We start from the raw sequence: 23,762 nt of genomic DNA on the forward strand, positions 1-23,762 counted from the left end.
CTTTCCATTTTATGTTATTGTCCTAAGTCATGGAATATACTAGACTCCTATGCCTGTGAACCTATAAACTAGGTTACTCCACTATCAGACAAGGCAGCACAAATCTGCCAGTCTATATACTATATGTTTATAGTGTAAAATATATTATACAATATATAATACATATAAAATATTAAATATATTCGACATTTTATATAAATATTTTTACTATAAAGATACTTGCATTAGGTTTCCATTGCTGTATAAAAAATCACCACAAGGGGCGCCTGGGTGGCGCAGTCGGTTAAGCGTCCGACTTCAGCCAGGTCACGATCTCGCGGTCCGTGAGTTCGAGCCCCGCGTCAGGCTCTGGGCTGATGGCTCAGAGCCTGAAGCCTGTTTCTGATTCTGTGTCTCCCTCTCTCTCTGCCCCTCCCCCGTTCATGCTCTGTCTCTCTCTGTCCCAAAAATAAATAAACGTTGAAAAAAAAAATTTAAAAATCACCACAAGTTTTTGTGGTTTGAAAGAGCATATTTTATTGCCTTACAGTTTTCATTGGTCAGGAATCTGGACACAAGTCTACTCAGTTCTCAATCTCATCTGAGGCGCGGGTTCCTTTTTCCTAGTTCACTAGTTGTTTGCAGAATTCAATTCCTTGTGATTTAGGACTGAAAGCTTTGACTCTTAGAGGTCACTGACTGTTCCTTGCCATATGGACCTCTCCAAATGGCAGTTTGTTTCTTCAAGGCCAACAAAGAGTCTCTGCTGCTACAAATCTGGTTTCTCCTGTCCCACTGGGCTCGAGCCCACAAACTAGGAGATCATGACCTGAGCCGAAGTCAGGAGTCAGATGCTCAACCCACTGAGCCACCCAGGCACCCCAAGTCTAGTGTTTTTATATCTTGAGTTTACTACTAGGTGATCAATAGAAGGTTACTTAATTTCTCTAAATCTGTGCCTTAATTTCTCAAATATTACTTGTCTCCATTAAGACAATATTGTCTTTATGATACAGGGTCATGGATCGAGCCCTGCATGGGGCTCCACGCTCAGCCTGAAGCCTGCTGAAGATTCTCTCTTTGTCCCTTTCCCACTCGCACTCTCTCTACAAAAAGGACAATATTGTCTTTGTATTTATTCCTCGGTCATTTTCATTTCCTTCATCATCTCTTCTGTATCTTTTGAGGAAGAAAACTGCCCTTTCCTTTTATTGTTGTGGGAAATTCATTCTGTGTGTATCAGGAGGGGCTGACCCATCTTGCCAACACTGGTTATTACTTATCCTAACAAATGCTATCTTGCAGTTTTGATTTGTGCTGCATTAATGATTAGTGATGTTGAGCATCTTTTCATGTGCTTATTGGCTGTTTGTAGATCTTCTTTGGAGAAACATCTATTTAAATCCTTTGCCTGTTTTTAAATTTGGCTATTTGCTTTTGCTATTGTTGCATGTTAGGAGTTCTCTATATATTCCAGATACTGACCTCTTATCAGATACAGGATTTACAAATATTCTTTTTTTTTTTTTTTTTTAACATTTATTTTAGAGAGACCGAGAGAGACAGACCATGAGTAGGGGAGGGACAGAGAGAGCAAGACACAGAATTCAAAGCAGGCTCCAGGCTCTGAGCTGTCAGCACAGAGCCCGACACGGGGCTGGAACCCACGAACAGTGAGATCATGACCTGAGCCAAAAAGTCAGACACTTAACCGACTGAGCCATCCAGGCGCCTCAGGATTTACAAATATTCTTGCATTTTGTGGGTTGCTGTTTCACTGTTCATATTATGCAAATTTGTTCACAAGTACAAAGTACTTGAAAAATGTTCACAAGTACAAGAAAAATCTCTGTATCCCAGCAGACTTTGGCTAGTGGAAGACACAGATTACCACTTACAGTTCCGTTATGATTATTCGGTGCAAAGGGAAGAAACTCTAGGGAAGCCATTTATTTAATATCAATTATGTACCAAATGCTACTAGGATTACCCCCACATATTTTTTTAAATGTTTAATTTTGACAGAGAGAGAGAGAGAGCATGGCGAGGGGGGCGGGGGGGAGAGGCAGAGAAAGAGGGAGACAGAGGATCCCAAGTAAGCTCTGCACTGACAGTAGAAAACCCTACGAGGGGCTCAAACTCATGAACCAGGAGATCATGACCTGAGCCGAAATCGGGTGCTTAACCGAGTCACCCAGGCGCCCCAGATTACTCCTAAAAAAAAAAAAAAACCAAAAAACAAAAAAAAACTTATCACTGATGACCTTTGCAGATAAAAAAATTGGTGCATAGAAAGTTTAACTTGCAGGGGCACCTGGGTGGCTCAGTTGGTTAAGCATCCAACTTCAGCTCAGGTCATGATCTCACGGTTCACAAATTCCAGCCCGGCTTCAGATTCTGTCTCCGTCTGTCTCTGCCCCTCCCTGGCTCGTGCTCTTTCTCTCTCAAAAATAAATTTAAAAAGCATTAAAATATTTTTAAAAAGAAAGTTTAACTTGCTTACAATTGCAGAACTAGTATGTGGCACAGCTGAAATTTAGACTCTAACTTCTTTACTCAATATGCTTAATGATACTTGTCAAATGATTAGGCTATGGTTATTAGACACTATTGGACAAATAATAGACTTGATTGGCCTTATTAATTGACTTCACTGCAAACTCCCTGAACTGGGAAATCGGTATAGATCTGCCTTAGAGATAACGTATGTTATCAAAAGTCCAGTCTGTTCAACCCAGAGACTAAGCCCAGTATATAATACTTCAGGCTCTTTGGCACAAGTGCCTTGCATAAAGTGGTCTAGAATTATGTGAATTCCTCTGCTTATAAACTGAATTTATAAAATGTTTATTACCTGCACCAACAAGCGTATATTAAATGTTTCTGCCTGTCCAATGGCATGTTTTTGCTCAAATGGATTTTCCTGTAGATTTAGAGATGGAGTGTCTACGGAAATAAAATTGAAGACTATAAAAACTGTTTTTGGAAATATTGAATTGGTTGGCAGTCTTTCTTTTCTTTTTGTTTTCATTATGTTTTCATAGACCCCAATGAGGCCAAATATGGATTTTGAAAATATTCCGTTTGTTTAAATACTCAATTGATTTCATTGAACTGGTAGAAATGACGTTACTATTCCTGCTGGTACTTTATAGTCCCTTGATGTTAATTAGACTCGGCAATTCTTTAATCCTGCCACATCCCTATTATGGTCCAGCTATCCTCCATTAGGTCTAGTGCCACTCAGGTCAATATAAACCTTCTGGATTATGGAAGTAAGCTATTTTTTTTTTTTAATCAACTCATCTCTTTCTCATCCTTTGATAATTAATCAAGGACAGAATCTTGGGATTCACTCTGGATATAATTGTGTAAAGTTTCTTCGTGGTTTCCCAAAGTAGTATGAATTTTTTTAGTACGGGTATGCAGATTTTTCTCCCCAAGAGTTACCTCTCCAGCAAAGCTCAATTTCTGTTCAAGTAATTTTCAGTTGGTTATCCTAAAAAAATCTGTCAAATAAAGTTTATTTCCTTGTCCTCATTCTCTTTTCTTGTGTTAGAAATCTTTGGTTACGTATAACAGAAATAAATTTAAATACAAAGGAAAAATTTAAAGACTAGAATATTTCATGTAACTAAGCCACGGAAATAAATTATGACAGAAGTAAGTAGAATTTTATGTAGCTGTTTAAGAAACTGAGGTAGCAGTATACCTGTTTGTATGGCAAGATATTCAAGACACATTGGGAAGTTATGGGACACTCTTTATAGCATGAGCCCATGGGGTTTGAGAAGAAAAAAGACATGCGTATAAATGGATTCCGAAATTCTGGAAGGAGGGGCACCTGGGTGGCTCAGTCAGTTAAGTGTCCAACTCTTGATTTCAGCTCAGGTCAAGATCTCATAGTTCACTAAATCAAGCCCCACATTGGGCTCCGCGCAGCCAGTGAGGAGCCTGCTTGGGATTCTCTCTCTCCCTCCATGCCCATCCCCGCTGTCTCTCTCTCTCTCAAAATAAATAAACTTAAAAGAAATTCTGGAAGGATATGAAAGAAAATGTTAACAGTGATTCTCTCTAGGGAGTAAGGTCAGGAGGTGGGGGAGGGGTACTGGTGGGTCTTTCTTTCCAGTTGTTCTCTCCTTGAGACCCATTTGTATCCCATGAGCACTGTGACAGCCACAGAGGTTTGCCAATCAGGCCTCTCCCAAAACTTGTGGCGAAATGTAGTTGGCTCGCTAGTCCCCAGCTGCTCCTCTGTTGGGTCCACCTCAGTATTTACACCAAGGCCACTGTCTTCCTGGCTTACTCTTAGCCGGTGACTACATACAGCAGAGGTATTAGATCTCAGGTACATCATATACAGCCATTGATCTGGCAATTCAAAAATCTTTTTCCTGGAGCGCCTGGGTGGCTCAGTCAGCTAAACGTCTGACTACAGCTCAGGTCACGATCTTGTGGTTGGCAAGTTTGAGCCCCACATCAGGCTGTGGGCCATGGAGCCTGCTTCAGATTCTCTGTCTCCCTCTCTCTCTCTGCCCCTCCCCCGCTCTCTCTCTCTCTCTCTCTCAGAAAATGAATAACACGTTAAAAAATAAAAATGTTTTCTTTTCTATCTCGATCAGATGAGGACCAGAAATCGTTTGCATCCACACGGAATGGAAAATATTCACTTAGTTCTGCTCCAGGGATAGGCTAACCACTGTACCTTTGATGACATAATCTAAATTATAGGTCATATGGACATTACATAGAATAGCACATCAATGACAACATGCTGATTGGACAAGATAAGCAAAAGTTAGCTTACCATACAGAAGGCCTCGTGTAGATACGTTTTAGAGAGTGGGAGATAAACTCTATAAAGATTTGAGGGTCTGCCATTCTTATAGTTTTTAGGAGACCAGGGGTAAAGGGCATGATGAACAACCCCTACAAAGTAAAAGCCTGCTACATTTGCATCACTTGCTACAAGGAAGCAAGCACAGTACCCGGTGGATCTCTCCAGATTCTGGAGGCAATACATTCCACCTAGAAACACTATTCCAGTCCATCTACTGGATGATATAACAGGCTAACAAGTTTGAATAGGGCCTGTATCAGGAAGGGGATCTGTAGAAGATTCAGGCCATGATACAAGATACAGAGATATGCCAGATCTATGGTATTATAGGTGTATTGGTCGAAAAAGACACAACAGAGCTTTTATGTAACAAACTCATAAAACTGTACAGGAGCTGCTCCCGAAATGTATATAGAGAAGATTTGTACTGGCATAACAGGTAGAATGAATGTGGTTGCCATAGCAGTGTGCCACTCAGATCTCTTCAAGGAAACCTGATGCAAAGCTGGATGGGGCACCTGGGTGGCTAAGTTGGTTCAGCATCTGACTTCAGCTCAGGTCATGATCTCTTGGTCTGTGAGTTCCAGCCCTGCGTCAGGCTCTGTGCTGACAGCTCAGAGCCAGGAGCCTGCTTCAGAGTCTTATCTCCCTCTCTCTGTCCCTCCCCCACTCAGGCTCTGTCTTTCTCTCTCTCTCAAAAATAAACATTAAAAACAAAACAAAACAAAACAAAACAAAGCTGGAGACATCACACTTCCTGATTGCAAACTACAGTATATTGCTAAGCTATGGTAATCACAACAGTATGATATTGGCATAAAATCAGACACATATATCAATGGAACAGAATACAGAGCCCAGAAAAACTCACACATATATGGTCAATATGGTAAATTAATTTAAAATGGAGCCAACAATATATAATGGGAAAAGGATATACTAAGAAATGGTGGAAAACTGGACAACCACGTGCAAAAAGAATGAAACTGAACCCTTACCTTAAACCATATACAAGAATTAACTCAAAATCAATGAAAGAAAAAAAAAATGAGACACTTGAACATAGGGTTGAAACCATAAAACACCTAGGAGAAAACAGAGGGTAAGGCCCTTGACAATGGTCTTGGCAATAATTTTTTTTGATTTCACACCAAAAGCAAAGGCAACAAAACCAAAGAGACTACATCAAACTAAAAAGCATCTATACAGTAAAGGAAACCAACAACAAAATGAAGAGGCAACCTATGGAACGATAGAAAATATTTGCAAGTTATATATCTGACAAGGAGTTAATATAAAAAATACATAAAGAACTCATATAACTCAATAGCAAAGACAAACAAAAACAACACAACCCAATTCAAAAATGGACAGAGGAACTGAATATAAATTTTTCCAAACACAAGACAACAAATGGCCAACAGGCACATGAAAAAGTGCAACATCACTATTCATCAGAGAAATGCAAATTAAAACCACAAGGAGCTATCACTTCACACCTATTAGAATGGCCAATATCAAAGAGACAGAAACGCTGGCAAGGATGTGGAGAAAAGGAAAACCTTGTGCCCTGCTGGTGGGAAAGTAAATTGGTACAGCCACTATGAAAAACATTATGGAGGGCCCTCAAAAAATTAAAAATAGAACTGCCATGTGATCCAGCATGTGCAACCCCATGTTCACTGCAGCTTTACAATAGTCATGGTATGGAAACAAAGTGTCCATCAGTGAATGAATGGGTAAAAATAATGTGGTATATAGATGCAATGGAATGTTATTCATCCATAAAAAAAGAAACCTTGCCATCTGTCTCAACACGGATGGATATTGGGAGCATTATGCTAAGCGAAATAAAGTCTGAGAGAAAAAGATATATACTGTAATGATCTCACTTATATGTGTAATCTAAAAAACAAAAAAATTCAGGAGAAAAGATGAGATTTGATGTTGGTCAGAGGGAGGTTTGCAGTGGGGGAGGGGGAGGATGGGTGAAGATAGTCAAAAGGTACAAACCTCCAGTTACAAGATAAAGGAGTTTGGGGGATGTAATGCCCAGCATGTTGACAGTTAACAATGCTGTAAATTTCCGAGAGTAGATCTTTAAAAACCTCATCATAGGGGCGCCTGGGTGGCTCAGTCCAACTTCAGCTCAGGTCATGAACTCATGGTTTGTGGGTTTAAGCCCCTTGTTGGGCTGTGCGGACAGCTCAGAGCCTGGAGCCTGCTTCAGTTTGTGTTTCCTTCTCTCTCTGTCCCTCCCCCACTCACGCTTTGTCTCTCAAAAATGAGTAAACATTAAAAAATTAAAAAAGAAAACCTCATCATAAAAAAAAAATAACTGTGGTGACAGATGTTAATCAAACTTACTGTAATAATTCTACAGTATATGTACATAACAAATCATTGTTATACACCTTAAACTAATACAGTGTTACTGGCCAATTATATCTCAGTAAAGCTGGAAAAAAACTTGTTACAAGCAGCCTCCAGCGGCAACTCCTTCTGATCCGCCCCAGCATTCATATGGAGGTCATGGTTTCTCCTCAGGCTGCTCCCGGCTCAATGCAGAACTACCCTAATGGCTAATCTGCTCTAACAGTCCTCCATCAGGCTGGCAGAGATTTTTCTCAGAGAAAATCTGTTGCTTTCATTGTCTTTTTTTAGAAGAATGTGTGGGGTTTTTTTTTTGTTTGTTTGTTTATTCATTTTGAGAGAGAGAGAATCCCAAGCAGTCTCCGCGCTGTCAGCGCAGAGCCCGACGTGGGGCTCAAACCCACGAATCGTGAGATCACAACCTAAGCCAAAATCAAGAGTTGGACACTTAACCCACTGAGCCATGCAGGCACCCCCTCATGCTCTTTCTACTCCACTTCCTTCTGTCACAGGCGTCAGGCTCGCATCACAGTCTGAAGGCTTTTCCTGCCTACTGTTCCCTCTCTCTTGCACGCTTCACTAGCATCTTCTTCAAAACACCCTAGCACATCTAACTCCCTCTTGGTGTCTGCCTGCTGGAGGATGCAAAGTGACACTAGCATGGATGCTTTCACTTTTAAAATGACGATAATCAGGAAGGTAAAAAAAAAAAAAGTGGGGAAGATCATCCCAAACCATCTGCATCTCTTGACTCTACACAACTTTCAGGAACACAGATCTCAACGGCCTAATCCGTGTTGTCTCTCAAATTTATACTACACAAATTTTAGATGTCATGAAGTATCAATAGCTGAATACTCTTGTGGCCCCTTGTAAAACCTGCTTCATGAAGCCCTGACTTTTAAAGGTTGGTTTTTTTTTGTTTTTGTTTTTTTTTTTTTCCCTGAGTAATTAGCAGCTGAGTACAGGGGAACTAAAAACAAATTAAACTAAACAACCCATCAAGGTCATCCATTTGAACTTTATTTACTGAACCTTCAAGTATTAAGAGACGTGAAGGACTCCGTGCTAAATCACATTTTGGTCACACAAATCCCAGCTTTCTGTTCGGCGATTTCTACTTAAGCTAACTTTCATGGTGATATCGACTCTTCCTTGACTGCCAAAGCATCATTTTCGGTTCACTACACAGAATTTCAATACACCAGTTTTCCTACCACAGCAAATAACTCTACCGTTAACAAAGCCTCCAGCTTAGAGAATTGTTATTTCGTTGATTACTTACTGCCTAAGGTACATTCAATCCACCCATTCCTCTAGAGTAGGCGTCAGCCTGTTTTGTATCACCTATGAGCTAACATGTTTTTAAAGAGTTAAGAAAGTATTTTTTAAAAAGCAACAGAGACCATATGCAGGTGGTAAAGCCTAATATTTACTCTTTGTCCTTTCACAGAACACAGAGTTTAGGTATGTTTCTGATCCGTTTTTTGTTTTTTTAATGTTTTATTTTTGAGAGAGGAAGAGAGAGAGAAAGGGGGAGAGAGACAATCTGAAGCAGGCTCCAGGCTCCAAGCTGTCGGCACAGAGCCTGACGCAGGGCTCGAACCAACGAACTGGGAGATCATGACCTGAGCTGAAGTCAGAGGCTTAACCAACTGAACCACCCAGGTGCCCCCTGAGCTGTTTTCTTAAAGGCACCAGTGCTGACAAGATTTAGGGCAGTGGTTCTCAAACATTGGTGCGAGTAAGTCACTTGAGTTTGTCAAAAAGCAGGTTTTTGGTCTAGGGCCCTAGAATCTATATTCTAAATAAGTAATTCAAGTGATTATGATATAGGTGGTTGTAGGTCATTTTGAGGAAATTTAAATTTTTATCATTGAATCAGCTCCGACCATCAAGAGGACTTCTTACTGTGCTGGCTTTAATGGATTGCATTTTAGTGTCACGATACTGATCTGCATTGTGAGCTATCTCAAAGATCAGAACATAATCCCTCTCCAGTGCAATAAATTTGCTTCTATCCTAAGGTTACTATGAATCTTCTAATTACCGTATTCTCTTCTGCCAATTTTGTTCCACTTCCAAGCAAATGTATAGGACCTCATAGTATGCATTTGCATGATTTTAATCCCTGTTTCACCCAATTTTTGCCCTTTATTTTGGCTTTATCTCAATCTTCTCATTTTGTTTTAATATGTCTGTTAAGTCACTTCAAACCATTTCTGGGAGGACAAGTCATACCACCCTAAGTGATTCCTTACAGTGTATCATATGCCTATTCCTCACTTGTTTCATTCTCCTGAGTTAGAAGAAAAAGTATTTTTGTTATGAGCTGATAGGGAAAAACTGGAGCAAATATGAGATAAAAGGAATCTTATATAAATCAGTCACTGAAGTGTGGAGACAAGGAATAAGCAGTGCAGATTAGGAAAAATACTACCTGTGTGCACAATGTTCCAACCACAAAATCTTGCGAAAGGAGCTTCAATAGGAAAAGTGGAAAATGATCAACAAAGAAAACTTTATGGACTCTAATTCTGAGATGAAAAGATTCAGCAGTTCTTGAATAAGATATCCAAAACCAAAATTTATATGATTAAAGGACAATTAGTATTTATTATTCAACTATGTGCTAAGCACTATACATGTATTGTAGCAAAGCTATACTTACACATTAATCTGGTAAAGTACAATTGTTTCCGTTTTTTTTTTTTTACAAATACCCCCCTATGGCTTGAAGGGGCTGACTTGTCCAAAGTCCAGGTAAACAGTAAATAATGGGATTAGAATTTGTATCGACACCTGACAACAAAGAATATCCATATGTTTGGTCTGAGGTACTAGGGCTGCCTCCGTATGCACATATATGTATCAGATCTTACATAGTTCAAATATATTAGGTCAGACATGATCTCTAGTCACAAGAAGATTAAAACGTAGTGAGTGATGCGGTGATGAGCGTGTGGCAGAGCCTTGTCAGAGTGAAACAGAAAAAAGGCTGGATTTCTTCAGAGATTAAAAAACAAACAAACAAAGAAACAATTATTTAGCATAGACAGATAAAGAGGGATGCAAGGGGCAGAGGTAAATCCACGTAATACATATTTATAAGTAAAATGATACATATTTTAATGCCTATGTACCAAGGGGAGCAATCATTTCAAAACATATCATAGAAAGATCAGTATGTCAAAAACAAAGGAGTTTCATCTTGCATACTGAAGAAAAGAATAAAAAGAATGACACACGTGGAGCTAGACTTCAAATCTAGCCATATGGACTGAAGTGAATTCATACAAGATGGAGTGGGCAGAAATGACTGCCAAAAGAACAAATCACACCCCATACTATTTCATTCCCAGTTCTGGTGTTTTTATTTTAGAAAACACATTGAATCAAACAGGTTAGAGCTACTGCTTCCTTGTTCTGTGTATTTCTATCCTCCATTTCAAAAACCATACAGTCAAATCTATCTTCGTCCATTCTGTGAATGAAGTGATAAGCAAAAAGGATCACTGGTTACTTCAAAAGAACCTAGAGGGGGAAAAACACATATAGCTCACTTAAACCACAGATTTAAACAGTTTTTAGAATTAATATGAGAAAAAGAAAATATTGAAAATTAACTAATGTGACAAAATATTACAAACTGTCTAGATTACAAAAAACAAAAACAAAAACAAAAAAACCAAAAAACAAACGCACAACTAGGTTTTTTGTGATTACCACACTTTACCTTTGTGATCTCAGTTGAAAAAGATATATACTAAGGTATAGTCTGTTATTCTGACATATAAAGATGTATCAGCAATATTATCCCTTAACAATCCTATTATATAGACAACTGGGGTTTACTGTCGCCAGGAAAATTGTACCAAGAAGAAAACCTTGAGACAAGAATAATCCTTGCACAAGATCACACAAAATAAAACAAAATTATTATACCAAAATGCCTGAACAAAATTAAATTTGAATGTTATATTCTTACTCTATTACCCTAGGTTACTTTTTTTTTTTTTTAATTTTTATTTTAAGTAGGCTCCACACCCAGCATAATGCTTGAACTCATGACCCTGAGATCAAGAGTCACAGGCTCTACTGACTGAGCCAGCCAAGAGCTCCTAGGTTACATTTTCAACAAATTAGACAATGAACAATAAATTTTCATTCTAATTAAAGTTCAAGTTGGCCATCTCTATAGGATCCAGAATTCAAGATGAAGACAAAAACTGTTTGAAAAGACATACAAGGGGCGCCTGGGTGGCGCAGTCGGTTAAGCGTCCGACTTCAGCCAGGTCACGATCTCGCGGTCCGTGAGTTCGAGCCCTGCGTCGGGCTCTGGGCTGATGGCTCAGAGCCTGGAGCCTGTTTCCGATTCTGTGTCTCCCTCTCTCTCTGCCCCTCCCCCGTTCATGCTCTGTCTCTCTCTGTCCCAAAAATAAATAAAACGTTGAAAAAAAAATTTTTTTTTAAAAAATAAAAAAAAAAAAGACATACAAATTCTAGCCCTATTAATTGAGGTGGTATATTCTTGTGTTCCATGTAAGTATACATAATGTCATTCAGCATTAGAATAAATGATCTTTTTTGATAGAAGGTGACTTCTTTTTACACTGTTTCTTTAAAAAAAGGAACAAAAGGATGCCACATATTTGGGGCGCCTGGGTGGCTCAAACGGTTAAGCGTCTGACTGTGGCTCAGGTCATGATCTAGTAGTTCATGAGGTCGAACATTACATCAGGCTCTATGCTGACAGCTCAGAGCCTGGAGCCTGCTTCGGATTCTGTGTCTCCATCTCTCTCTGCCCCTCCCCCACTCACGTTCTGTCTCTTTCTCTCTCTCCCCAAAATAAATAAAACATTAAAAAAAAATTTTTTTAAGTTGCCATATATTTATTTAGTCAATGGTATCGGTTATTCTAGCTTCATGTTACCATTCATCCATGTATACACAATCATCCCGTTTAACCATCCACTTGCCCCATTGCTAGTCTAATAATCTGCTAGAAAATAAGGAATTTCAGAACAATATAAAGTTTTTGTTGTAGACTGATTCATTTTCCAGAATAGGAATGCAAGGCAGGCAAGAAGACAGGTAGAAGATTAATGTTATACTAGGTCTAAGGAATCCATTCTGTTCTCCCTTAACCAGAAATTGCAAAGAATCTGAAGACCTCTTTGTGTCTTATCTTAATAAGGGACATCATCACCAAACCCTGTAAATGATGTAATCGTTAATTTTACATATAAGCCATTTAAAACAGCCACCCACAGCTAGCCTTCATATCCTTCATTTGAAGGGACTCCCCACAAGATAACCACAAGCACAAACAGTGGTAACTTTCCATTGGTGTATCACAGCTCTCACTGCAGAACATTTCATTTCTTCAGCGACTACAACAGACTTTCAAAGATCATGATAAAATGAGCACTTTATTAGCAGGTAGGAGATTTGGGTCCTTATTCCGGTTCTATAATCTTGGGAAATTTAATAACTTCTCTGAACCTTAGTTTCCTTACTAGCATATTCAAGATTACAATATATAGCCTCCAAGCTTGCCAGCTTAGAAATTCTAAACTTCTATGGCAGGCCCTTGTATGCTGGTAGTTCAATCTGTTATTACATATATTAATAGGAAGCAGGACTCCATCTATCCATCTATTCATTCATTCTTTCATTTATTTAGGACTCCTTTTCTTTAAATAATAATTTCTCCTCTGGATATCCTGTTTTCACTGTCTATAAAATTTGAAAACAGGTATTTGTGCACTACTTTAAGAAAGTTAATTAACACTTCTAAAATCTTCACATGTATATCTTAGAAAAGATTTAGCTCAATTGCTATTAAGTTTTATCTTAAAGGCTAAAATTTTATTTTCTCTCCAGTTATAAAGTACTAAAATTGCATATTTAAAAGTTGCTGGGAGTAGATCTTAAGAGTCCTCATCCCAAGAAAAAAAATTCTGTAATTATGTACAGTGATGCATGTTACCTAGACTTACTGTGATGATCATTTACCAATGTATATAAATATCGAGTCACTGTATTGTACCTGTAACACTAGTATAATGTTATATGCCAATTACATCAATAAATTTTTTATTTTCTCTGGTAAATGTCTACAAAATAATGACTGCTTTGCTCATTTTCTAATTTCATTAGAAACTTTAAAAAATCAGGGACAATTTGAAGTTAAAAGTCTAGATGAAATTAAGAACCATAGGACTTTTCTTCTGTCCAAGTGCTCATAAAACAGCTTGGTTTCCAGCAACAATAAAGACATTATAGTTAAAATAAACATGTAGCTGAGTAAAGAGACCTGCATCTCATTATAAATTTCAATTCTTAACTCTTGGGACTTAAAAAACCTCAATTTCTTCTATTCAGCCTCACCAACTTCTAAAATAATCACACTGTTGATACTCTGATTAACATGTCTTAAGGCAGTTATTGATGCAAAGAAAATAAAGCTGTTTACCCGAGCAGATACAGACGCAATACAGAGAATGCAAATGAAAAGGGGGAGACACACATACAGAAAAGCAGGCAGGCAGAGATGAAAAATGGCAACAATGGAAAAGTGAAATTCTGAGGGAATGAATGAAAGAAAGGGAGAGGCATACAGGGAGACAAAGGCGAGGAAGAGTTACAAAGACAGGGAGGCAGAAGCACGACTAAAGAAATGGAAGAAAGTAAGAGCAGAGACAGTAAGGCCAGAAAGAAAAGTGAACAGAATGGAACTGACGGGCAGACACAATAACAAGGAAATGGGACTAGATAGGGGATAGCTAGTTGAAGAAAAGATCATTTTTAGCCCCTAAGTTTTTCAAATTACATTAAAAAAACTTTTTTTTTTATTTTTTAGAGACAGAGTGTGAACAAGAGAGGGGAAGGGGGGAGAGGAAGGGAGGGGGGGTGGAATCTGAAGCAGGCTCTAGGCTCTGAGCTGTCAGCACAGATCCCGACGTGGGGCTTGAACTCACGGACCTTGAGATCATGACCTGAGCTAAAGTTGGACGCCTAACCGACTGAGCCACCCAGGTGCCCCACCAAATTACATATTTTTATTGCTATCCCCCCAATGTGCCACTAAAAAGAGGACAGCCTTTTTTTCTATAAAATGGCTAACAATGTGTATTTCACTTATCTTACAGATTTTCTAAAAATCTGACTCACTGTGAGATGCGTAATTTTTGCCATCTTTAAGGTTCACATAGTGGATGTGTTGATAATTTGATGAGAGAGAATTTTACAATGTATATACCTATCAAATTATCACATTGTATGCTTTAAAAACACAATTTTGTCAATTATACCTCAATAAAGCTGGGGAAAAGGTCATATATATCAATATACTGGGGAGAGACCCCTAATTTTACACATTGCTATTTTTTTAATGTTTATTTATTTATTTTTGAGAGAGAGAGAGAGAGAGAGAGAGAGAGAGAGAGAGAATGAGCGAGCATGTGAGCAGGGGAGGTCAGAGAGAGAGGAGAGAGGACCAATCTCAAGCAGGCTCTAGGCTGTCAGTGAGGAGGCCAGCATGGTGATCAATCTCACAAATGGTGAGATCGTGACCTGAGCTGAAGTCAAGAGTCAGACACTCAACCGACTGAACCACCCAGGTGCCCTAATTTTTTTTCCCCCCGAAGTAAAAAGTGATAGGACCCTAGTTAGGCCAAATTTATCCTAAGGCAAAGGCCTACAGGGCCATTTATGATTACATACTACAATGGCATATAACACCACTATCCCACTATCAGACTAAAAACACATTTTTAGTTGAAAATAACTTACCATTCAGAGTGAAAATCCAAAAATTTTTGTCCTGTTTCCATTATTTGCCCCCTTTGCTTCAATTGATATGTTATGCTCTATCTCTTGTCCTATGGAGATTCTTTCAGTAGCCATCAATCTGAAGAATTCCTTCTTCTGCTGCCACCTACCAGTTTATTTCTCTGCTGCAGCAGAAGGGTATATAGAAAAAGTTCTTGCTTACTATTCAGATTAAACTGAAAACTTCCTTTAACATTTCATATTTTCACATGTGCACAAGCTTCCTCACTGTTCCCCCAAGTCCTCCCCACCAAAGTCAAAACAACAAAAGTCCCAATCACAGAAAATCAAACAAGTATGATCAATATTCATGCTAAGCTGGGAATTCTTTTTAAGTGGAAAGATTTAGATGCTCAGCAGCTGCCATCTCAAGAGCCATTTCTTCTGTTACACTTAACTTCTTCACCTATCTCTACAATCTTATGAATAAGTGTGCAACTTAAAATTTTAACTAGGTAGTTTACAGCTCCTACAAATTTTAAGCTCAGAAACTTTCAAAAGAACTGTGGAAGATGCAGCAATAAAGGCGTTTTTTAAAGTAATTCTAGAAACTAAAGGTGTTAGGTGCTTTACCTGCATGAGTTTTCAATGTTCTGGACTGCTTATTGCCCAATGGCTCTGAATACATTAAAACACGAACACATACGCCACCTACATTTAAAATAGGGTAGCATTTGTATGCCCATATAAGCACTGGGTATATCTTTTGCAAAAGAGTAATAAATTCATTAAGTCCTTTTAAAAGGACTAATCACAAATGCACATTTCCTCAAACTCTATACATACACAAAAAAATTAGGCCAAAAAAGGGAGACAGAGTGACAAATGTAATAGCAGTTGTAGAACTGGAAACTAACACAACATAAATGTTTTCGGTTTGTTAAATTCCTGAATATCATTTCTATTCCCATTCTTTTTAACCTGAGGGTCTAGGTTAAAAGTTTATTCTGCATTAGCTACTAAAGAACAGTATCCAATAATGAACAGTAATAACAGTAATTAATGGCTTGTTTTTGTTCCACCCTCCCACTACCTTTACCCCAAAATACAGTTTTGCCAACATAAAAAATAAAACAAACAGACATAAGCACCAAAGGCTAGTCAACAGTGGCACTGCAGCAACATTGTTTCTACTTTCTCATTCCTTCCCCCGATCTCAAACCCCACCCTTTGACCTCTGTATATGGGATGAGCCTGAGCAGGAGAGTTGGTGATGTCAGGACTGCGCCGTTCCCACGGATGCTCCTAGAGGCCTGCTGTGCTTCTGGGAACTGGGGCACAGTGATGTCTGTCTGACTGAAACCTAAAACAACAACAATTCACCCCACCCCTCATGTTCCCAAACCCCACAACAGCAGCCAGGTATATACGCTATATAAGGCCCAGCTAGTAAGTTTGTATATAGTGAAATCTGAAACCAAGATCATTCTTAACAAGTCAGTGATCTTCATGGGGATAACAGAATGGAGACTGTTAAATTCTCCACATCCCATGCAATCACATAGTCCACACATTCTAATGCTGGCCATTCTTATAGCAAGAGAACAAAGTTCTCTGGTACAAGCCTTTTTAAGTATATATCACAAATTCCTGCAGGAGGCAGCTGGGATTCCATTGTTAGTAAATTTCAGTTCAACAGATAAATACTTTTAAGATGTTTAGGGGAGAGACTGGTCCTATCTGGTTATGGGTGAACTGAAGCACAAAACAGGTTAATGATTTATTTTATGCCTTCAGCTGTAGAATGCATTACAAGCCAGGATTTTCCTATTAGCTAACTAGTGAACTTAAAGCCTCGTCGGATATACGTCTAAAGCCACAGAATAAAATTACGCAGAAGTATATCTTGAAAAGTTCCTGACCGCTGTCTAGTAGAAAGAGGATTTTTCTCCCCAATGATAGTAACTCATATTAGAACTAAAACTTTAGGAAAGACAGGAGAAAGGAGAAAAGGGTAGGTGGACTGGGGTAGACAGAGAAGAGGCTACTACATTAGCTAATGGGAAGGCTATTAAAATGGATAACTCCTATTCCTGCCACTAAGTTTGTTTTATAGCCTTGGTTAATGTGCTTAATGATTTGTGCTTCAGAAATGCCCTCCGATCTTTGCAAATCTGTAATTTTTTACTGTTTAAACCATTATGATAACCTCAAGCTGCTCACATCTATCTTCTTTGTTAGAACTAGCATCTTAGAAATGCTAAAATGATTAGTTCTGAGTCACACTGTTCCTTAAATAACTGAAATGCTTTCTATTATCTTTGTCTCATCATTCCTTTTCACTTTTATAATGATGTCACAGAAAGAGAAGCACTAAGACCAACTCAAGACTATGATGAGTTTTTACCATATATATAACCTAGAACCTAATTTTACCTTTTCAAAACTCTAGTTTTCCATACCTGGCAACTCCTAATTGATGTCTTTATACTGTGAGCTCACTGTATTCGGAACACCAACCCCTGAAAAAGCTTAAGCCAGAGTAGCACAATGGAAGAAACAAACAAACCCAAAACAAAAACAAAGCCAAAAAAGTCACACTCTGAAATACTTAATTATAGACATATATGCAAGGAATGGAGTTATCTAAATGGCTAAAGTAAATCCCCAAAGTCCTGAGTTCATCCCAACCAACTCAAACTTTACCCCCAAAAGTTCTTCTTTAATCAAATTATCTGTTAGATATGCGTTTTGTTTCTTTTTTTGTTTTAAACAAGAGTTTTTACAGACCCACAGTTGCCGTTAAAGTACATAAAGAAAGAAAATTTTTTAAAAAGAAAGTAAGGTTAGCCTTGCGATGGAAAGAAAGGAGAGTCAAATTACCTGCAAGCAGGCTGGGGCTGTGCCTGAATCCAAACCGCTGCATTTACCATTCATTATACAGCTGCATTATTGGGGGAAGGGGAGTTTAGAAGGGCACTGACCCCGAAAGTTCTCAATACTTCTCACTCATCATCAGGAAGGGGGAAGAAGGAAAGTTTTTTCTCTGGGTATTTTTTTGTTTGTTTGTTTTTGTTTTTTTGGCTCCTGAAAAGGCTGGCAAAGAACAGTAACAGTGCAAGCAGTTAGAATATTTCTTTAAAAACAATTTTTAAAAATGCAAAACATTAAGGAATTTAAAACACCAAACTTTCGTTAATATAGAAAGAATTTTCACTAGAGTTAGGCAGCCACCCCAAAACAGCATGGCAAAAGGGCACTGATAAAGGAAATAAAATACCACACAAAAATCCAAAACAAAACTAAAAACATTTCAAATTAAACCTGGAAGACTAGAAGATTCCAACAGCAGATTTCTGTCCACTACTGAAACATTCCAAAATCCAAGCTTCAAAGGCGCCTAAATGTATCTTAAATGAAACTTTGTTTTGTTTTTTTTTAAGAAAAAAAAAAAAAAGAAAGAAAGCAGTGAACCTGGTTATAAATCCTGCAATATATTACATTTTAAGATATCCTAATACAACAAAAACAAATTTTAAATGAAATTAAACAAACAAACAAACAAATAAAAACAGTAGCAGCAGAGGTTACCTGTCTGAGCACCTACATTTTCTTAGGAGGGGATCGTGTCTCACCAGCCATATAGCCCATAAACCTTCTCAAAAAGAGTGAGCCAGGAGAAAAATGTAACACAAGATTTGATTTCACAACGTCTCTAAGCTCCCCAGACCCCAAACTGGGGATTCACTGAATGAAGAGATTTTGTTTTTCCATCGTTTTCCTCTTGAGAAAAAGAAGAGATGATTTTGAAAGTCAATTACTTCTTTCAATGCCTTCGATACCTTCTCAAAAGTCTGATAAAGTGCTTGATGAAAGCAAGTCTCTTGATGGATTTTTCTAATGTTCCAGCATATTTTCTTATTGATAGCATATACAGAAAGATTTCAAAGTTCAGTGGAGTAAAAGCCAGCAGAAATGACCAATCAATTATTAGGCACCAAAAAAAGAAAAAAAACTATTAAAAATTTTAAATGGAATCGTTCATATTTGTGTATGTGTGTGTATGTGTGTGCATAGTCCAGTTTTCATCACAGGTAACATAAAAACAATATCAGAATTACTTTTAAAATACAATTAAGAATTACAATTTTAACAATACACAATTTTACAATAATTCAGATTTGGGCATGATAAGACTTATACATATTTGATAAATATACATTTTTACCTCTCATAATAGCAATGATAATACAAAAGTTGTTAAACAATAAGAAAATATATTTAACTTTCACTTCAATATCTGGGAAGTTTCATTTGGGTTCTTCCAGAATGATCTGTTCATATTCTTTACCTTAATTTTTGAGTGAGTTCAAGAAGATACCCATGTTTTAAAGTCTAAGATGACCATTCCTACCCTTTTCCTTTTAATATGTGAGTGTATGATCCAGAAATAGGTTGGTAAAGCTATGTTTTAATATACTGTGAATGCACAAAAGATCAATCAGTAGTGAATAAAACTAAAGGTGAAATAATCTCAGATAATTCTTATGATATAGTTGGTTAGTTTGGTAAAAAAATTTTTAAAGTCTATCTACATTTTTCCTAGTGCCTTATCCAACCCAACACAAATCCTGAGTTTTTCATCAAATAGAGAGGGTGTTCTATTTATGTTATAAAATTCATAAATCTATATACATGTTATATGTAACTATTTAATGTGTCATAATTTATGTGACAACCAGATGGTCTCTACACAAACATATGAATAATGACTTAATTAAGCAGTTCTTTCTCCCTCATTTATCTCTCTATCCCAAATATTATGCATCCTCCTATGGTCATTCAGTGAAAGAAGTACCATGTATTTCTTTTTGTTAATGAGACAGAGGTACTTATATATGTATGTAAGGCCCACAATAACTCTATGCAAGTCAAATTCTTTTATAGGAGATTAGAATATCCTAAAATAAATTAGAAAATCCTCTTATTATCTTTTTCTGAGGTGAAATGAGACACTGCACAGATTACAGGTACTATTCTATTTGTCAACAATCAACCTTTCACTCAATTTTAATATTATTTAATTCTATGGAAAAAAACAACCTTTATTACATTCCTTTTTAAAACGGGGAAAAACTGTACAAGCATGATCAAACCTCTGTTAGAGCTGGTTAATACTGATCTTTTATTATTGCCTCGAAGTCTCTCTAGTAGTGTCCAAGATATTATGTTTAAGGTCCATCTGAAGGAAAAAAGCACTGGAGAGGCAAGAAAGGACTCGGGTAAAAACTTCAGAGGATTGTAGTGAGATGGAACTTGCTGTTTAAAAAAATTACGTTGAGCTCTGGAGCATCTCCATTTCTTAACACACCTTCCAAACCCATTATTCAAATAGATTTACCCCTGTTTCAAAGGCTCGTATTATATGCCATTTGGGGGATCTTATAAATTCAGAAATTAAAGGAATATAAAGAATGGACAGTATTGAAGGCTTCAGAGTTGGGCTATAAAAGACTTAATACTGCTAAGTAAGTCCCCAGACAAAAATGTCCAGTCCACCCCACCCTCAAACCTACATGTAATAGGAGAAAATGCACAGCCAGAAGCATAGAAAAGCATGTAGCCTTGAATAAATCATACACTGAACAGTCTAGAACCAAAGAAAAAAACCAAACAACATACATATACATAAAAAGGCCTAAGAAGCATCTATTCTCTTTATGTCTTTAGTGAGTACCTCTACCCCAGTGGAGTATAGTTATTAAAACAACTTATCTGTTTTTTAAAGTAAAAACTGTTTCCCCATCATGCTCCATTTTCTAGAATCTATCTTTTTTGATTGTTTGGTGAAACAAAAAGCAAAACACATACACATGCATGCGTGCACACACACACATATATACTCCCTCCTAAAATGTGAAAAATGCAAATATATAACGCTGGTATTATAAATCACTTCAGCTTTATACTAAAGAACTCATAGACCCTTGATTTGCCCCCCAAAAATATTTTTCCTTGTCCTTATACTTTAAATGCCCAACCACCAAAAGAAAAAAAGGAAAAAATAAAAGGCTTTAAATGCACATGTTTCAAGTCAGTGTCTTGTTAACAAAAAAGGTAGCACTTTCTTCACTTTGGCCATTGTTAAAGATGCAGGCATAGATCAGGGAATGTTAGACTAGCATGTATTAAAAAAAACTGCAACATTAACAGAGCATATATCTTTCAAAAAAGATTAAAACACTAACAAATACAAGTCAATGCACATATTTTAAACTAGTGTAATTTAATCTACATTGGAGTAAATGTCATCTTGTGTACCAGACATTGCAATACTGTTCATTTCCCTTTTATCATGCAAAAATGCCAATTTTGTCATTAGAAAAAACCTTTATTGGGTTATATTAATACTGCCCTCCCACCCAAATGAAGGGAAAAACCGAAGCACAAAAATTATAAATCCCAGCAAAATAGCTCCTCAAGATTTCATAAACTACGGACATAAAGTTGCTAGTTAATATGGTAAAGGCAGAATTTTCAGACTTGTATAAAAAAATTCCTATAATTTAGGTAGATTATTTTCCTCACTCATCACAAATCTTTGCAACACAATGTGAAGTTATCCTACTCTCAATTTTGTAGCAACTATACAAAAGCAAAAGCAAGGGACCATGAAAAAAAACTGTGTGTTCTTGATGGTCTGAGAGCATACACATTTTTGAGTGATTAAAAGGTTAACTATAAGAGCCTGATGTGTTTCTGTATCTCACCTCTTCTGCCTATCTGCACTATCCGTAAACAAAAGTCAGTAACATCTTAATAGCAGAGGTCTATCTCTCTCCCCTGTCTTCTCTCCTAACTAATCCTACTCAATTTTCTCATCTTCCTGAGTACCTTCCATGAACAGCATTGCAAGTTGGTTTAAAAAAAAAAAAAAAGGAAAGAAAGAAAGGGGAAAAAAAGAAGAAAAAGAAAGTGAGTTTTACAAGGGTTTTGTTGGTTAATTATTTACCGGTGGAGTCACTCCACCAGGAGTTTGATTTCATTGGCTAGCAGCTGGTTCATGTTGAATAGGCCCCCTGGGAGCTTGGTGAGTAGCTCTCGCTCCGTGCTTTCAGGGTCGCTGTCAACAGAGCTGGAACTTGCGCTCATGTTGTCGACAGCAGTGCTGGCTGGGGGACCCAGCTCCGGCTCACTAGTCTCACTGGCCGTGGACACCACGGAGAGCAGGGACATACGCCGGGTGAGCCGGCCAGAGGGCAGGAGGGAGGCGGCATAGTCCGCTATGATACCAGCTACATCTAGATTACAAGCCTTATCAAAGGCGATGAAACCTACATTTGCATTGGCCTCGCAGACACAGAAGGAGCCGTCATCTTTCATCAATAGGTCAATGCCACACACATCCATCCCCAGGATATTAGACACCTGGATAGCTAGCTGCTTTCCTTGTTCACTCAAGGAGCACATCATCCCCACACCACCTGGCAAAAAAAGAAACAAAATAAGTTGCCAAAATGATACATTTTTGGAGTAAAAACACCGTTTTTAGTTTTTTTTTCTAATTTATTTTTGAGAGAGAGACAGAGCATGCGTGGAGGAGAGGCAGAGAGGGAAACACAGAATCAGAAGCAAGCTCCAGGCTCTGAGCTCTCAGCACAGAGCCCAACATGGGGCTTGAGCTCATGAAACTCGAGATCACGACCTGAACTGCAGGTGGATGCTTAACCGACTGAGCCCTCCAGGCACCCCAGAGACAGAGAATCTTAAACAGGCTCCACACTCAGCGCTCAGGGCTCAATCTCACAACACACTCTTTTAAATCAGTAGTGAAAGCAAAGGTGTCATATGCAATTTTTTTCTGAAGACGGCATTCAGCTTCCACAGAAACCTATCTTACTTGCAATAATACGAATAGAGGTGAAGGTACACCACAGACTTTATATTTTTATGAAGGCAGAGAAGAATAGAAAACAAAGTAGACAAAACTGTTATCTTCCAAATAGCAGAAAATGTATGTCTGATTTGAACACAGGGACACAGAGGTTAACCGTTAATGGAATGTAAAACCATGGATGAGCATCCACATTGACTGAGTTTGGGAACAAGGGTGGAAATGGAATTAATGGTACCTTACAAACCACAGAAGTTGGAAAAGAAAAAAGAGGAAGAAGCAATTTAAATAATAAACACAAAATCAAACTGAAGGAATTAAATAAACTGTATGAGCAATAACATTAAAAACGAACTGAAATTTCCCATGGAAAAAGTGGAAACTAGTCAGACTGGAATGAAAGACAAAATTTAATTATAGGCTGTATTAAATGAAAACATTTTTTGAAAACTAAAGGAATGGACAAAGAGATAAGGGACAAAGGCAAAAACAAACTTGACTTCATAGCCTTATATCTCTTGAATATAGTATATACCGATATACACATTTTTTCCTTTATCAAATACTGACAAATAATCATGTGCTTGTCCCAGGAAACAAACAAAAAAACCTTAACAAATTTAAAAACACTTTTTACAGGCAACATTCTCTGACAATAACCCAAGAAAAACAGAAATTATAAATTAATGATTTAAGTAACCAAAAGATTTATTAAGGACTTAGAAATTGCAACACTGATCCCCTAAATTACAGGGAAATGAAAACATGTATAAAATCACTTCATACCAAACTTTTATTTTGAATTAGCAAGAAGAAATTACTTATAAAGTAAGAAACTAAGAAGAGAGACTCAGTAAAGACAGAAAGTTGAATGAATAGAATAGAAAAATAGAAAGGACA

General features: G+C 37.7%; 1 protein-coding gene across 7 annotated transcripts in view; it reads right to left on the reverse strand.

The window, feature by feature from the left end:
• Positions 1 to 10,542: 10,542 nt before the first annotated feature.
• Positions 10,543 to 23,762, reverse strand: part of RIMKLB (ribosomal modification protein rimK like family member B) — a 71,814-nt gene continuing 58,594 nt past the window's right edge. For 5 of the 7 annotated variants that reach the window (XM_086714144.1, XM_086714143.1, XM_086714141.1 and 2 more), the window contains exons 6-10: positions 18,576 to 22,452; positions 17,852 to 18,064; positions 15,602 to 15,679; positions 14,990 to 15,153; positions 10,543 to 10,726 (exon numbers count right to left, since the gene is read on the reverse strand). In XM_086714144.1, coding sequence (XP_086570270.1) covers positions 21,989 to 22,452 — 464 coding nt within the window. In that variant the 3' untranslated portion in view covers positions 10,543 to 10,726; positions 14,990 to 15,153; positions 15,602 to 15,679; positions 17,852 to 18,064; positions 18,576 to 21,988. Of the gene's footprint in view, positions 10,727 to 14,989; positions 15,154 to 15,601; positions 15,680 to 17,851; positions 18,065 to 18,559; positions 22,453 to 23,762 lie in introns of all 7 variants that reach the window. The other 2 variants (XM_086714140.1, XM_086714145.1) reach the window with 2 other exon arrangements.

This window comes from Puma concolor, chromosome B4, assembly GCF_028749965.1.
Source record: "Puma concolor isolate L17-30 chromosome B4, mPumCon1.1.hap2, whole genome shotgun sequence".
NCBI classification, from domain to species: domain Eukaryota; kingdom Metazoa; phylum Chordata; class Mammalia; order Carnivora; family Felidae; genus Puma; species Puma concolor.